Raw genomic sequence first — 16,705 nt, forward strand, 5'->3', positions numbered from 1 at the left:
GACTCTCACCTTCCTCCTCTCCTCACTCTCTTCCTCCTCTTCCTCTCTTTCCTCAGACTCTCACCTTCCTCCTCTCCTCACCCAGACCCTCCTCCTCCTCCTCCTCGGCCTGGAGGTGAGCTGTATGATTGGGCAGCAGGTCGGAGGGGTAGAGCCTTTTGGAAATCACATGGTTCACAGTTCCAGCTCTGTGAGACGCCATTTTGGAGGAAAGTTTGGAATTAGTGGACCTGAGGAGGAGGAGGAGGAAGAGGAGGAAGAGGAGGGCTTCACCGTGAGAGAAGTTTGACACGCACGCACCGCAGGAACAACAGTGAGAAGAGCCCGGGGCCGTGCGGGATAATTCACACTGGGGTTGGCACGGTTTGACTCAGAGTGCCAGCTGCATGGAAGTTTTGTACCCGGGATAAACACCAGAGCTTCGGAGCGGATCCTCCGCCTCCACCGGAGCAGCGACAGCGGGGCTCCTCCCGGTGCTCCTCCCGGTGTTCCGCCCGGGGCTCCTCCCGGTGCTCCGCCCGGTGCTCCTCCCGGTGCTCCTCCTGCCGGAAACAGTTTCTCCGGAGTTTGGCAGCCGCAGGTCTCAGTCGGTGAAGACACATCCACACTTTTTATATCCAGCCCCGTGTGGCCACCGCGGTCAGTCTGCGCTGTGCACGCCGGGACAAGGAGCCTCTCTGACGGGGAACTACAGCTCAGAGAGTCGGTAAGACACGGGGCTCCTCTCCGGCTCGTCCCGCCCTCGGTGACACTTTGAGCCGTGTTTTTGTCGCCGGTTCCCCGGAGGCTCGGCGCTGCTCTCCCGCTTGTCCCCTGGCAGGGAGTTTGTTTGCCGGAGCGGAACTTGGTGTCGTCGTGGAGGATCCCCTTCAGCCCGGACCTGGAGCGGTGACAGCGGGCTCCAACCGGAGCAGGCACCGATTCAACAACCCGACCCTGTGTGGCGGAGCGAATGAGGCTAACACGGACCTAGCGCCATACCGAGCCGAGCCAGACCGTACCATGCCCGTCCGAAAGAAAGGTAAGCCGCTTTCACTTAACATATTAACTAGCCCGCTAGCCTCGGCTAACCAAGTGAAGTGAGGCGGGTTCCGAACCGAAAACTCCCTCAAACTGAGCCCGACGCGTTCACACACACACACCCGACCCCCACACCCCTCACACGGCTTCTCCTGCACCGGGCCGAGCCGGGCCGAGCCGTGCCAGGCAGGTGAACAGAGTTAAAGTAGGGCTAGCCCGTTAGCCGCTGTTGCTAACCAAGTTGTATGTGGGGCACCTTGTCCGGGGACGAGCCAAACTAAAAATAAACTCTGATATGAATCAAATATTTAGTCTCAGGACTGAACCGTGAAGCTGCTTCACCTCCAACACGGAACACTTTGACTACCACTGTGTGTTACAGACTTATTATAGTCACTTAGTATGAGTGTGTGTGTGTGTGTGTGTGTGTGTGTGTATATATATATATACACACACACACACACACACACACATTGACATGTGATCTACTACCACACATCAACTCTGGACACTTCTATATAAATATGTGTGTATAATATCTGTGTATATATACACATGTATTTATTTGCCTGTATTTACATGTACACATATGTGTGTGTGTGTGTATATAATGTGTGTTTATATACATGTATAAATGTACATATCTATGTATATGTGTGTGGATTTATTGTGTGTAGATTTAGTGTGTTTTGTGTAGTTTGTTTGCTCAGCAGCAGATCTGATGCTTCCTCCTCCTCTCAACCTAAACTGACTTTTACATTTCATTCCTTAGTTTGTGTTTGGACTTCACAGGATGAGTTAGCTCTGTTATGTGCACACGCTCAGTTCAGGTCAGTGTTCAATCACTGAGGGATTACTGCAGCACAGAGCAGTTGTGTCTGCTGAGCTGAAGCTGCACTTTGCTGCCATCGAGGCTCAGATCAGTTTTCATGAGAATGAATGGACGGCGGCTCTGCTCGGCTCTGTTGTATCCCAGACTCACCTCTGCTGCTTCCTCCTCCTGTCGTCCAGATGCCCAGCGAGCGCTGCTGCTGCTGGAGGAGTACCGGGCCAAGCTGAACCACACAGAGGATCGGCAGCTCCGACACTCCATCCAGAGGGTCATCGACATCTTCCAGAGCAACCTGTTCCAGGCTCTCATAGGTATGACCGCCGCCTCTCTGCTTCCCCAGGATCACCAAACCACCTGGGAACAACTTTGGCTCTGCCAGGGTCTGTCTGAAAAGTGTGATCAGGTGTTCTGACAAACTCAACTCTAACGGAACAGAAACTAGTGCGTAAATAAGTCAGGAAAAGGTTTGACAAACAAGGCCCTCGTCTGTGTTTACGTCACCGAGTCCAGAATCAGATGGATTTATATGTGGAGTCGAATCAGATAAAAGTCTGATTAGAAAAACAAAAAGATATATTTGTGATGATGTAGTATGATCCGGTTCAGTGGCGATATCTTTTTACATTTTTATAAAATACATTGGAGTTGTCTCCGTATGAACTGCAGGACGACAGGGTTGAAGTGTTGTGTGGCTGCAGATTATTAAAAGTCAACAGCAGGGTTTTATTTTTAATTTCATGCAGAGGTTGGGATGCATCAGCTCGTGGATTGGTGCTGCCAAAATCTCAGACTCTTGTTTCATTCCTCAGATATGTGTGGATTAACCCTTACAGCTCTAATGTGGAGTAAACTGCTTAAGATCTTCTATCAAAGGTCAAAGTGTTTCCTGGCGACCGCTCGGATCCTTGTAGATCTGTAGGAAAGAGTCAGGCATCATGGCTGCAGCCATCCTCGCGCTCATTTGCTCTGTGCGCGCCTTGACAGCGGGGCGAGAGGTCATTAAGTTTATCGATGTGTTTGTGTGATTGTCCGAGGGCGATGGTTGAGTACGCAGCCAGAGCACACGGCAGCAACATCTGGATGAAAAAAACCTGGAAGTGTCCGAACTTATTCAGAATCCTTATTCTTTGATGGAATGGCTCCTGATTTAAATCGTCACTCTGCTACTGTTCGGCGTTCTAACCTGGAAGATTTCTAGTTTTTGGAAAAATTTCAAAAACGCCCGAAATATCCTGGAAAACCAAAAACAGTCAAAAAAAGGTTTGTTTGCAGATTTCTCAGTTTCTTTGTGGGAATATGAAAATGTGACAAAGAAATGCAGATTCTTTCAAATCTCCATGTTTTTGAAAGTAGCTGACGAGTTCAGAGATGATCAATAACAGTGACTCTGCACTGTGAGCGACCTGCAGGATAATAAACCCTGTTGTGTTTTTCTAATAAATCACAGAGCTGATGGTTGACCGGTGGTTTTTCAGAAACCTCAGGTAAAACATACTGGAAAAAGAATCCTGGAATTGAATGAAAAACAATGAAGCAGCTGAAGGTTGGTTTCTGTCTTCACCGAGTCACATGAGTTCATGAGCGTAAACATCCTGTGTGGAGATGAAACATATTCTTGTCTTTGGAAGAGTTAATAAAGGAATAGAAGTCACCCTGCAGGTTTCCAGCTGAAGTTGTTTGTGTGGCGTTTTGGCAGCAGCATCAGGATCTGGGCAAACAGAGACGCTGCTGCAGGGTTAACGGCCCAAACGGGAATGTGGTTAGATCTGTTTGAGGTTCCCAGGGCTGACTCACTCACTGAGGCTCTGTCCACACTGAGACGTTTGAGTTTTAGAACGTTTTGGAATGAAAACCAGAGGTTTAGCTCCATAACAGAAGTAATCTCAATCCACACTAACACCTGAAAACATGCATCACATAACTCTGCAGGTGGTTGCTTAGTCACAGACTGAGGCTACGTCCACACGACTGCGTTTTCATTTGAAAACGCATCAACTCTTCTACGGATCCGTCTGACGTCCACACAACTCTACTAAAACAGGGAAGTGTGTAAACGCTGCTGGTCCCGTGTTAGTCTGAAAACCCTGAGGCTGCGTTTTAGTCTGGACGAGCAGAAACTGAGATGTTTGGAAATAACACGTAGTCACGACGTAGCCTTCACTGATTCGTCAGGCTCATGTCACATGACCCCCTTCCAGAAGAAAACCAGCAGCAGCGGCCTCAGAGACCAGAGTAGAACAGAACATGGAGAATCAAAGTGTTACTGACCCTGTAGCTGCTGCTCATGATGCTGCCGTGTACATGTGGAGGAGACCAGATGTTATTCTGTTTACACGTGCATGCTCAGTGTACGTTAGCGGTCATGTGAAATGCGTTTTCATGTGTTATTGTGGACAGGGATCGTAACTGATACGAAGCGCTCGTGTTTGAAAACGTGGTCGTGTGGTCGTAGCCTAAATCTGTGAATCAGCTGACTCTGGGTCATGGAAGGACTCTGCTCGTTTCTGTTCCTTCTGCATCCACCTCAGGTTCCTGCTCTTAGCATCTTCATCATTAATGGATGAGTGGGAATCGTCAGTGTGAACTCGGTGGCCTCGTTCCTGCACCCTTCGTCTTCGTCTTCGTCTGTCCGTCAGCCAACAGTCAGCGACAGTGAGAATAGAACATGAGCTGAATATATCAACAGTTAATAAAAGCTACATATGAGTTAATGATCATTTTCATTGACAACCTGCAGATAATCTATAATTACTTGATTAAATATTTGATATAATATATATCAGTACAAAGTGCGATTAATCTTAACGTAACATCATTTGTTCTTTTTTTAATATTTTTTTTATGCCTCTACTCCAGTGACACCTGGTGGCCGGAGGCATTACATTTTCAGTTTGTCCTTCCGTTCTCATTCTGGTTAACAAGAAATCTCACAAACATTTTGATGAAATTTCTTCAAATTAGCATCAAACTTTCAGTTGAACTCAAGGATGGATTGGTATGATTTTGGTGGTTAAAGATCAAAGGTCACTGCGACCTCACAAAATACGTTTATTCTTTATTTTAACAGAACTTTTATTTAACTTATTCATAACTGAACTTTATTGAAAACGAACTTTATTATAACAGAACTTTGTTGTAACAGAACTTAACTGTTCTCTGAGCTTTGACAGCAGCTCTTCTTAAACACCTTGTCTTCTTCTGCTGTGGTTTAAACGTAGTGTGTCTGGAGAAACGGCTCCATTCGCTGTTCTCCTTCATCCCATCAGCTCGGGGGGGGGGGACAAACCTGAGCGCTGCCGGCTTCGACTCCTGATCTTAAATAATAATTCATTTATTGACTCTGCATTGTGTTTTTTATTCTCAACTACTTCAGCATGCAGTCTCCCTCTGTGTGTTTGTCACGCTCACCCTGACGTCCCAGCATCTGATGAAAAATAGATTTCTGCTGCACAGTTTCCAATCTGCCAAACCCCCCAAAAAGAGATGTCTGCAGCAGGCCGAGCACAGTGTAATCCCTCAGTGGACATGACGATTACCCCCCAGTCCATAATCCTCCACCATTTACAGCATGAGAGCTGTGTGCTGCAGTTTCTCTGTCCATTCTTTGAGTTCAGACTGGCCTGATTCCCCTCAGAGAAACAGATGGCGCCCGTCGCCTCTTTTCAATCTGATAAACCACCTTCAGTTGAACAGATTTGGATCCTGTTCAGCTAATTGTGGTTCAAAGATGAGAACTGAGGCTGCAGCTAATGACTCCTGTGACTAAATAGTTCATGGTGTTCAAACTGGTGATGTCTTGAATTGTTTGTCAGTTCAAAACTAACATGTTCAATTTACAAAGTAATTAAGATTTGATATTTTACAGTTGAACCATAAATGTTGGTTTAAATACATATATATCAACAGAAAAAAACAGCTACAGAAAAATATATAGAACTTTGCGAAAATAAACACATTTTTTATGTAAAAATAAAAGTATATCTTTACAGATTTCCAGTTTACTGGGACATAAAACACAGAAACATTTCACACTAGAACCCGCCAAGGTTTTCATTTTTTCTTTTGAAATGATTGAAACCTCGGATGCCGTTTCCTGTTTCAATTATTCTAAAATAAAAAAGCTGTAAAGGGGACATAGCATGCCCATTTGACCACAAGTTGATCTGGTTCCTTGGGGTCTTAATGAAATGTCTGTAACATACTTTGGTCAAAATACCACAAGGATCATTTCAAACAGCTTTTTACCCTGTATAAAACAGCCCTCCACAGAAGGCCATGTAGGGAGACTTTCCCCAGAGTTTCTGGGTTGGTAGACATGAGCCAGATACCCACATTAACGTGTAGAAGCACTAACAAAGTGGAATTTGCATGATATGTCCCCTTTAATATTGAGAACATTTTGTAGCAGAAGTCAAGACCTCTGTCTTTTACCTCATCTTATTGTACGCCAATCATGACGTCATTACGTTTTGTGATGTGTGGTGGAGCCAGAGAGAGGAGCAGAGAAATCTCAGAAACTAAAAAATGTTCAAAGTTCAAATTATTTACGGAGAGTTAAGAAACGTTTAGCTCATGCTTCTATATTTAGAATCTTAAGAATCACTATGTTTTGTGTTTTGATGAAAAAGATTTTTGTATTTTAAGAATTTCTAACACAATTTGCATACTTTTATGATTTATTGACAAACAGAACTTTTAGCTGTGCTTGTACAGATTTTAGAGACATGAAGCATTTGTAGATTCTTTAGGAAATGACATCACAGGAAGTAAAAATACCAACATATGCACAGGAGGAACATTTCTACATTAAACAGTCAACAACCTTAATTGCTACTGATGAATATAAAAATGTGAGTCTTCTGAAATGTTGGTAGGAAATACCAAGTGTGTTGAGGTTGTGTAGAAGCTCACTGCTCCAGACTGTGCTGTGGTAACGGTCGAACATGCGGCTCTAACTTGGGACACAGCTCGCTGCTTTCACTGTAAAATGATCTCTTCACAGTCTCCCACTATTCCACAGAGGTGGCTTTTTATTAGACATCAATACAGCGCAGTGTTTAAGGGCGTCCCTGGAGGACGCTCAGACTAACGGCTGAGAAACCCGCTGCACCACGACAACAACCCGCCAGCGTTTGGAGAGTTGCCGCCTGCTGGAGACTGTTTTCCTGTCTCTGCTGCTTAAATCTGTCTTGAAGATTTAAGTTCAGAGAAAAGCACAAATACTCAGTTTGAACAACTTTAACAGACAAAAGGACTAATAACTGAAACAATGAATAGAATAACAAGTAGACATCAGTGCAGTAAGTCGACCACTAGCGACCAGCAGGCTTTGATATCCCCACACTGCTGAGGCCAAAACCACTGAATTAATACAACCACTATGAAGAGAGAGAAACAAACCTTGCAACGAGTTTGGAAACAAAGAAGGAAGTTGGTATTTTTAGGTCTGACATCAGCTTCTGTACGATGTTGATATGTGGAGCTATTTTCAGCCAACAGAAGAAATTACATAACACCTGATGATTTCAGTGAAAAGTCAAATCTTTGTTTTCAGGGTTTCAGTGTTAGTCTTGTTAAAGTAGAATCACACACGATATGAAGAAGGGTTTTCATGTCTCCAAGGCAGCGACACCTAGTGGCTGCATTATGTTTTCAGGTTGTCAGTCCGTCGGTCACAGATTAACTGATTCGTTTTTGGTGGTCAGAGGTCAAAGGTCACTGTGACGTCATATGAGTCTGTAAAAAACTTTATGTAGACTGACACTGCACTGGTTGGTGGAGACAAACAACCATAGGGCGATGATTCTTGTTGGGGTTAGTGGAGATACTGCAGCAGCTCCACGTGGCAATGCTGTGCCATGGCTGAGGCATGTGAAGGCTTTTATTGTGAAAGAGCTGTGCAGAAGGAAGTTGTTCACAACACCAGTAGAACTGGACTGTGTTCTCCTTCACACCTGAAAGGGATCAGTGACTGTATATAAAGATGATCAGTGACTGTATATAAAGATGATCAGTGACTGTATATAAAGACCATCAGTGACTGTATATAAAGACCATCAGTGACTGTATATAAAGACCATCAGTGACTGTATATAAAGACCATCAGTGACTGTATATAAAGACCATCAGTGACTGTATATAAAGACCATCAGTGACTGTATATAAAGAGGATCAGTGACTGTATATAAAGATGATCAGTGACTGTATATAAAGACGATCAGTGACTGTATATAAAGATGATCAGTGACTGTATATAAAGACCATCAGTGACTGTATATAAAGACCATCAGTGACTGTATATAAAGAGGATCAGTGACTGTATATAAAGAGGATCAGTGACTGTATATAAAGACCATCAGTGACTGTATATAAAGATGATCAGTGACTGTATATAAAGAGGATCAGTGACTGTATATAAAGAGGATCAGTGACTGTATATAAAGAGGATCAGTGACTGTATATAAAGAGGATCAGTGAGTGTATATACAGACGATCAGTGACTGTATATAAAGAGGATCAGTGAGTGTATATACAGAGGATCAGTGACTGTATATAAAGAGGATCAGTGAGTGTATATAAAGAGGATCAGTGAGTGTATATAAAGAGGATCAGTGAGTGTATATAAAGAGGATCAGTGAGTGTATATAAAGAGGATCAGTGAGTGTATATAAAGAGGATCAGTGAGTGTATATAAAGAGGATCAGTGAGTGTATATAAAGAGGATCAGTGAGTGTATATAAGTTTCAGTTGGTGTGGAAACAGCAGTTTCACCCTGACGGACTCAGTGGGTCAGATGTTGAGGTCGCTCGCTGCAGTGAGGTCATCACAAGGAGCTGTTGAAGTGCTGATCTGATGGTTTATGGGGAAACATCTGTGCCGTGTGGCCGGCGGTCACCGATCCAAAGAAAGCCTCGGTTATTTCTGTAAGGCCTCTTCAGAATTGTGCGTCCTAAAATAACACGTCAAGTTGGACGTGGCTTCTGGCCTGGAGGCTTTTTATAACGTCGGCCTCATGTAAACGGACGGACTGTCGTCTGCAGGGAAAGACTCCGAATATCAATCAATCGGTTCATCAGTCATCAAAGTTCATTGTCTTGAGGCCTCATGTTAATGACGCTGCTCGTAGCTGATTATACTCTGATCCAAAACTCAACGTCAGGACAATCTAAACGACAGTGAATTAATAGCTGTTATTCATTATTATGTATGTATATATTACACATTACATACGTACATATTTAACATGTATGTTAAATATGTTTTTAAGAAAAAAGAGTGAAAGAACCATGTTTTCACTGAAGCTGATTAACTTCTTCTCTTTTCAACAGTTTCCTCCGTCTGTTGTTGTTTTAAGTAATTTTTACACCAGTTCTTAGTTTTTACAGTTTCCTTCTTAAAACCATAACTCTCTGAAAACAAACAGGAGATTGTTGTTTGTATGATCCTGTTTAAATTTTTCTAAAATATTAATTATAATAGCTGGAACATTAGTTCTTTTTGTACTGGAAAGCTAAAGCTCATCCCATTGTACGCTCAACGTGTTGATAACGTGCAGTGGTACCAGAGAGCAGCAGAGAAAAACGTTCATAGTTCAAATAACTTATGGAGATTTAAAAAAAGAAGGAAATATAGTTAAGATTTTATAATTTACAGTTTGACCATAAACTTTATTATAACTATAAATGCAAATATTAAATAAACAATTATTTGTATACAAAATACAGTAGATCTTTTTCTGCATAGTCTATTCTGTAAAATACAAGTCTTCATATCATCAAACATCATATCACTGATACTGATGCTTCTGTGAAAGATGGAGCATTAGAGTGAATCTGTGGAGGGACGCAGTCTTAAGTTTAATACTAATATTAGTCAGTGGTGGAGGAAATATTCATCACCTTATTTCCTGCATTCAAGATTAACCTGAAACTAATACACAAAATATAGTTAGCTGATGAAACCCAGTAAGTTCTGTTTGCTCAGGAAAAAGCGAGATTCATCAACTTTAATCATGAAAATGTGCTGCGTGAAGTTAAATGTCTGATTCTGTCCACTCTGTCAGATATCCAGGAGTTTTACGAAGTGACCTTATTGGACAGTCAGCGATGGGCAGAGTCTTCCAAGGGGGCGGACCCCATGGCACCCGTTAACCTGTGGGACTTCTCCAGCCTTCAAAGCACAACAGTGACCTCGGACACTCTGCCCAGCCTTAGTACCAGCATCGAGGTAAGAGCCCACAACAACACAAACCTGCCCAACTTCAGTCGGAGTGGCTGCACCTTCATTTCCCACGGCTCTGTTCAGTGTTGTAGTTTGATGGATTGTCACTGAACTCAAACTGTGGACACAACCTTGTGTTGAGTGGTTTTCTAGTTGTGTCTAAACGGGTCCTTCATGTTGTTTCTTAGAAACAGAAACACCCTCAGTAAAAATAGAGAATATTAAAAATAGATCACACTCTTCAAAACGTCACAGGATGATGACTGAAGGTGTTTTTTGTTTGTTTGATATAAACTGCTTCAGTCGTCTGTGAGAAGCGGACCAGAGCCACAACAGCGTTTTATTCTGGAGCTTTTATAAAAAACAGGAAGTGAAGTGTGTCAAACTACTTGATTACACAAAATAAAGACGACTGCGACAGGTCCAGAGGAAATGTATGGTTTCTGGCACATGGTGAGTTTAGTTTGGTTCAGTCTGACTTCGAAGCAGCTCTGGTGAAAAGCTGTTAACTGGACTGAGCGTCGTCTGTCGGCCTCCGAGTGAAATATATTGGACTGTTGAGAGTGTAATGTAACATCCTCTGGTAACCATAGTAACATACAGGCATCAGGAGCAGAAGGTTAACCCGTCGTTGTTAAAGTGAGGATTTATTCACTGACGGTGACAAACCGGCGACGTTCTGCTGCCGTCGGAGCGGAGGTCGTTTTCTGATCTGAGTCTGAAGCTTCCATGTTTCCTTTGATCTGTTAGTTCTGGTTTCACATTGTAATTTAGGGAGTAAAGAATTTAGTCTGACATACGTACGTCCTGTCGTCATCACCTACGTGGGCGGAGTCTACCTATACTTGACTCTGATTGGTTTATAGACGGCATCTGAAGTGGGCGTGTTGTCAGTTGGGGGGGTAGTAGTCTTTCTATTTGAATGGAGGAAATGACTGAAGCTTCATTTGGTTGCCATGGTAACATCATGATGGTATAGCTAGCAGCACCTTCACAGTACTCCACAGCACTCTACTCTACAGCACTACAGTACTCTACAGTTCTCCAGTACTACACTCTACAGACACTACAGTACTCTACAGCACTACAGTACTTCACCAGTACTCACAGTACTCACAGTACACTACTTTACAGTACTTACAGTACTACAGTACTACAGTACTCCACAGTACTACAGTTCTCTACAGTACTCTACAGTACTCTACAGTACTCCCCACTTGTTCAAATGCACCAAATGAACAGGGTGAACTTCACTCAGAGTTCACACCTTCACTCCAGTCCCTTAAATTCAAACTCTCTGCTCCCAATCACCAAACTCATAGACTTCCCTTCTCCATAGTCAGATTTTTTTTTTCATTTCGATGAAAATAACCAGTTTCCACTGTAATTTGAACATAATTTGATGTTCACACAACTCCAACTCTGTTCAAACAGTTGAGAATAATAATGTTATCATTTACTGCTGCCACTGCAGCTTTAGTTAACCTGGAGTCTTCAGAACCGTGATGTCGACCTTTCTGTCCTTGATTATCTGTGACTTGAATGTCGTCATGTAAAGGTCTCAGATGTAGAAACAGTGATTACATGAGAGGAACAAACCTGCAGCTCAGTCGAAGTAAAGACGATCAGTCTGAGATGATGAAATCAAACAAAGCGATCCTTCGTCTGTGAGCAGCAGGATGAAGACGAGTTTGTACGCCTGTCGACAAGCTTCTTTCATTTCTCTCTAATCCCTTGTTTTCATAACAGTTTATGGGATGAGCCAGAAATTGGAGAATAATCCAGGAAATGTCATTTTTTTCTTCCTGGTATGAAATTGAATTTAAATCTGGAGTTGATGGAAGAGCAGCAGTTACCAGCACAGACAACACAGACTTTTCACTATGAAGCTCAAGTCACATCTCGGTTCTTACAAACATACAAACGCTGCCATCTGCCACCAATGATGTCTGTGGTAACCAGGTCCCGCCCATACACACGCCACCAATCAGGTGTCTCAGCTGTCAATCATCACGTCTCAGCCTGGTTTTATACCATCTCCATGTCCCATCTGCCGACATGGAGGAGGCAGGTGTTATGACTTATACTACAGCCAGCCACCAGGGGCGATCCAGATGATTTGGATTTACTATTGCAGGCTGTCGCGTCGTCCATTTTTATTTACAGTCTCAGTTGGAGGTAATGTTTCAGATGAGATGTAATGAATTAGAAAACAACTAAGAAAATTAAATGTGTGTGAGAAAGTGTGGTCATCCGACCCGAGCCGATAGGTCCAGGTTTGGACAAACATTTTTAAGTGGTATTCGGGTTCAGTCTAGTGTTGTCACGGTACCAAAACTTTTGTTTAGATACGATACCTAACCCTAACCCTCTTAACTTAACATGTTAGTAAAGCTTTTACTGTACAGTAAGTTCATGACTTTATATTTACAAACAATACACCTCCTTTGCGTGTGTGAACTTTGACCTGCGATATTCGCTTCACATTCGCATATGTGTGACCGTACCCTCGTCCGGTTGTAAAGGGAGACTCGCGCGAACGTTGCACCCGCTCTTAAAGGTATATACTGTTGTATATGGTGTCAGGTCTGAAACTACTAGAAGAAAGACACGAGTGGAGCACGTGTTGTGAGTGTCTGATGAGGTTTTGACATCTGCATGTTGAACTGAGTTGATTAGTTTTTTTCCAGCCGCCCGGCTCCAACTCAAACCTCAGACATTGTCCTTTGAGCCTGGTGTGTTGTTTTTGCATTGAATGCCTTCTTTCTCTTTCCTCTCTCTGATTGTAAACACACATGGGCGCTCGTAGGACTGCCCCCTCCTTAATGAAATCCTGCACACGCTGGCGCAAGCCAAACGCTCGCCTGGCCGCGACGCACAAGTAAGTACCGGACGCCTGCTGTTGGCTGGGAGGGGGTGTGGGTGTCGTCCACATTCGCCGCATGACCCATCCAGTCCCTCATGTGCTTTGTCCGGACCATCGGAGGGGCGGGACTCTGGGTCCAGGGTCAGGGGTCATGGTCGCTCAGATGGCCTCAAGGTGTCGCTGTAGGTCGTCTGAATCTGACCAAAGTAAAACCAGAGAAGAAATGTTGATGTACAACTTTTCATGGTAGATACATTTTTCAGTTTTATTTTCCACAGATAAGTTTTTATCTCCTGTGAATGAAACATATCGGTGTTGCTCTTTGAGAACTGGTGAACATTTCATTTCTAATTAAAAGTTGGTAATGTCACGTCTCACTGCTCAGCAGGATTTCCTCTCTGGTTTTACGTCACTGCTCGAGTCTCCTGATGCAGCTCAGCGACATGTTGAGGTGGTTTGTGTGGGGTCAGGGCCTTTGGGTCATTGTGCTTCATTCGTTCTGGTTCATGTTTTCGGGTCCGAACAGTACACCTCCTGTCCTCAGAGAGAGACGATAGAGTCGTCGCTTCACAATGTGGAAAAGTATCAGAGCACAAATTGAGAAGAAAGTTGATTGAAGCTTCTTCAATCTCAAATATTAAAGATGTTTAATCTTGAATTTCTTTTTTATCATTCACAACGTTTTGGAAACTGCTCTTCAGACTTTATCACTGAAGAAATAATACAATTTCAAAACATGAATACATTAATAGCAAGGAGAGAGTCAGTGAGCAACTAAATTTAAACCTTCGATTTTTTTATATTGACAAACCAGCCATATGTAGATAATAACACAAACAATATCTGAAATAAATACAGTAAAATAGAAAAAGTATCAAAGCATAAATAAAATAGTAAGTGATATAAATATAATAAATACAATTGAAAATGTTCAAAATATAATACAAATAAATAGAAATAGAAAAACTATGAAAATATAAAGGTAGAAAGAGAAAAAAATTCTCAATAAAGAAATGTTTAAAAATGAAAAAATCTAAGAAATGTTCAGAATATAAATAAAAATACATCTTAAAGTATCAACATGTAAATTAGAAATAAATAAAAAAATGTTCAAAACATGTTAAGATAAATAGAAAAGAATTTCAGATTTTAAATAAAAATACATATTGATTAAATTAAATTCATTCTTATTGATCCTCTACTTCTTTTTTATCATTTAATTTAACCTATTCAATTACAAGATTCGAAATGTGAAATGATAAAAGATTGACAATTAACAAACCTAAAGCTTCCACAGCTTGAACCCAACCGAATGTTTTTAATTTAAGCTCCTGGCCCCGGGGCCCACGAGTTGGTGCATCACAGTCAGGCAGCTGTTGAGAGCAGCGCGTCGAGTCACTGGAATATTTTCAGTTTGACTCGGAGGGACTGGAGCTGTACTGACGTTCAGGACCTTCGTGGTGGTGGTTGATGTGGATTTCTGCTTCATGTGCAGGTCGTACTCTGACTCCTGACGTTCCTGTGTGTGTTCTTCATGTGTGCATCAGTCATCCTCACATGTTCATGTCTTAAGGTGTTCAGATCAAATAAAGGAGTGTTTCAGATGTACTCACCTTCACCACCATGGCTCATCATGAAAACAAACATCAGCAGATGTGATATCAGACAAAACAGCTCAAAATAATTTCATTTTAACATCTGATACTTTTTTATAAAACTCTGGTGCTTTCTTGTCTTATAAGTTCATTAAACATCTGATTGAAATTGCAGCCTGAATCATTTGTATGGGAGTCTGTGGCTGCCAATCTTCCTTGTTCAAGTAAAATAGGCAAAAGATGTCAGTCTGTAGTGGAACAGGTATTTAAATCCTGCCCATACATGCTCTCAACCAATCCTGAGTCAGTCTCAGCTGTCAATCATGACACCCTTTTTTATATCATTACATATAATTTGGCAACTTACAATTAGTGCATTTAATAACATCTATGAACCGCCGACCTTCTGGTTGGAGGTCGACCACTCTCCCCCTCAGCCACAGCCTGTTTTTATATCATCAAATAACTGATTCAAACCCAACTGATCAGAAACACTTGAACAAACATCAGAGATATGAGAACGACCTGAAACGACAGAAACATCTTTGACAAACATTTATTTAACGTCTACTCTGATTTTTTTTGTTTGCTCCATGTCCCATCTGCTGACATGGAGGAGGTTAATGACCTGTACTGCAGCCAGACACCAGGGGACGATGAAAATGTTTTGTCCTCACTTTCGGGAGCCGTCATATTGTCCATCTTTATTTACAATCTGTGGTATAAAGTCATCGGAGAACTCTGCTGATAAGCTCAGACGATGATCTGACGACAAAAAATTCAGAAGATAGGTCCAAGTGAAAAGAGGAAAAATAAAGACCCTGATTATCTTAAGTATGAATCATAAAGGTCGTACAGTCCGTATGAGTCGAGCTATTTTAGTTCAGAGTGACGAGCAGTTGTCAGAAAAAAGTTTGTATTAAAATGAAGAAGTTGTGTGTTGCCAATCACTCTGACCCATTTCCTTAATTTGAGGAAAATCTTGTTTATAAGATTCTGTCATTGGTGACTTCACTTCCTGTGGCACATTAAAGGAGGCATGACACACATGGACGGGGGGGGGTGTCACTGAGTCATATGTGTAACAAGCGGTCAGTGTGTTTTTAAACGTGCAGCGCTCCAATCTGGTCAGGGACACGTTACGGAGGACGACTGGCTGTCCTTTGTTTGTTAACATCACACAAACCACTGATCCCAGTAGACTTGGAAGAAGGATGTGATGAGTCAGAAGAATTTTGGTTTGGATCCAGATCAGGAGGCGGAGTCAGGAATTAGTTTCACTTCATTTAAAGTGTATTTCACCCTAAGTTGTGGGTGATGTGTCTCCCTGGAAACAGCTTCACAGATTCACACTGACGAGCGGTCGCTGGCGGCGGGGGGGCCGCCCACCTTTGATTAGAGACTTTTTCGTAAATGTATAAAAATGTCCTGACGTGGAGACTCTGTGAACACTGGTCCTGAAAGGTCCCACACAGTTTGAAACACTAGGTGGCGCTATGGGCCATGGCCAAAATATATATGTGGATTTTTTATAAATGTGATATTAAAAGCAGCATTAATGTGTTTCATCAAAGATCAGTCATATCATTTAGTGTCCAGCTCAAACTCTGAGGTGTGAAGTGTCTCTTTAAACAGTGAGATGGGACGCTTTTAGTTTTAGTTGAATTCTTCATGGATCTCGATCTACTCTGTATATCTAGAGGAACCTGTGTGAGGGCAGCTTGGAGGTGAAGGTTGTCTTGAGAGGTTGTCTTGGAGAAGGTTGTCTTGGAGGTGAAGGTTGTCTTGGAGGTGAAGGTTGTCTTGGAGGAGAAGGTTGTCTTGGAGGTGAAGGTTGTCTTGGAGGTGAAGGTTGTCTTGGAGGTGAAGGTTGTCTTGGAGGTGAAGGTTGTCTTGGAGGAGAAGGTTGTCTTGGAGGTGAAGGTTGTCTTGGAGGAGAAGGTTGTCTTGGAGGAGAAGGTTGTCTTGGAGGCGTGTGCGCACTTGTACTTGTATTCTGTTTTCCAGTATCCCTGAGACACGCTTTCAGGACCAGTACACACCATGAGGACCAGAGCCCAGTCCTGAGACTACACTCCTCATGCTTAATGATAGGGATAAGGTTTAAGGTCCTGATAAGGATGGCTTCAGAACCGTGTGTGTTGGCCGGGTGTGTGTTTGCATGTGGGCAGG

General features: G+C 42.6%; 1 protein-coding gene across 17 annotated transcripts in view; it reads left to right on the forward strand.

Moving 5' to 3' along the window:
• Positions 1 to 258: 258 nt before the first annotated feature.
• dlg1b (discs large MAGUK scaffold protein 1b) overlaps positions 259 to 16,705 on the forward strand; it is a 66,777-nt gene continuing 50,330 nt past the window's right edge. For 5 of the 17 annotated variants that reach the window (XM_035170010.2, XM_035170014.2, XM_035170013.2 and 2 more), the window contains exons 1-4: positions 260 to 1,021; positions 2,032 to 2,163; positions 9,915 to 10,078; positions 12,882 to 12,953. In XM_035170010.2, the coding sequence (XP_035025901.1) occupies positions 1,003 to 1,021; positions 2,032 to 2,163; positions 9,915 to 10,078; positions 12,882 to 12,953 (387 nt within the window). In that variant the 5' untranslated portion in view covers positions 260 to 1,002. Of the gene's footprint in view, positions 1,022 to 2,031; positions 2,164 to 9,914; positions 10,079 to 12,881; positions 12,954 to 16,705 lie in introns of all 17 variants that reach the window. The other 12 variants (XM_035170012.2, XM_035170020.2, XM_035170027.2 and 9 more) reach the window with 6 other exon arrangements.

This window comes from Hippoglossus stenolepis, chromosome 11 (genome assembly GCF_022539355.2).
Source record: "Hippoglossus stenolepis isolate QCI-W04-F060 chromosome 11, HSTE1.2, whole genome shotgun sequence".
Classification (NCBI taxonomy): Eukaryota; Metazoa; Chordata; class Actinopteri; order Pleuronectiformes; family Pleuronectidae; genus Hippoglossus; species Hippoglossus stenolepis.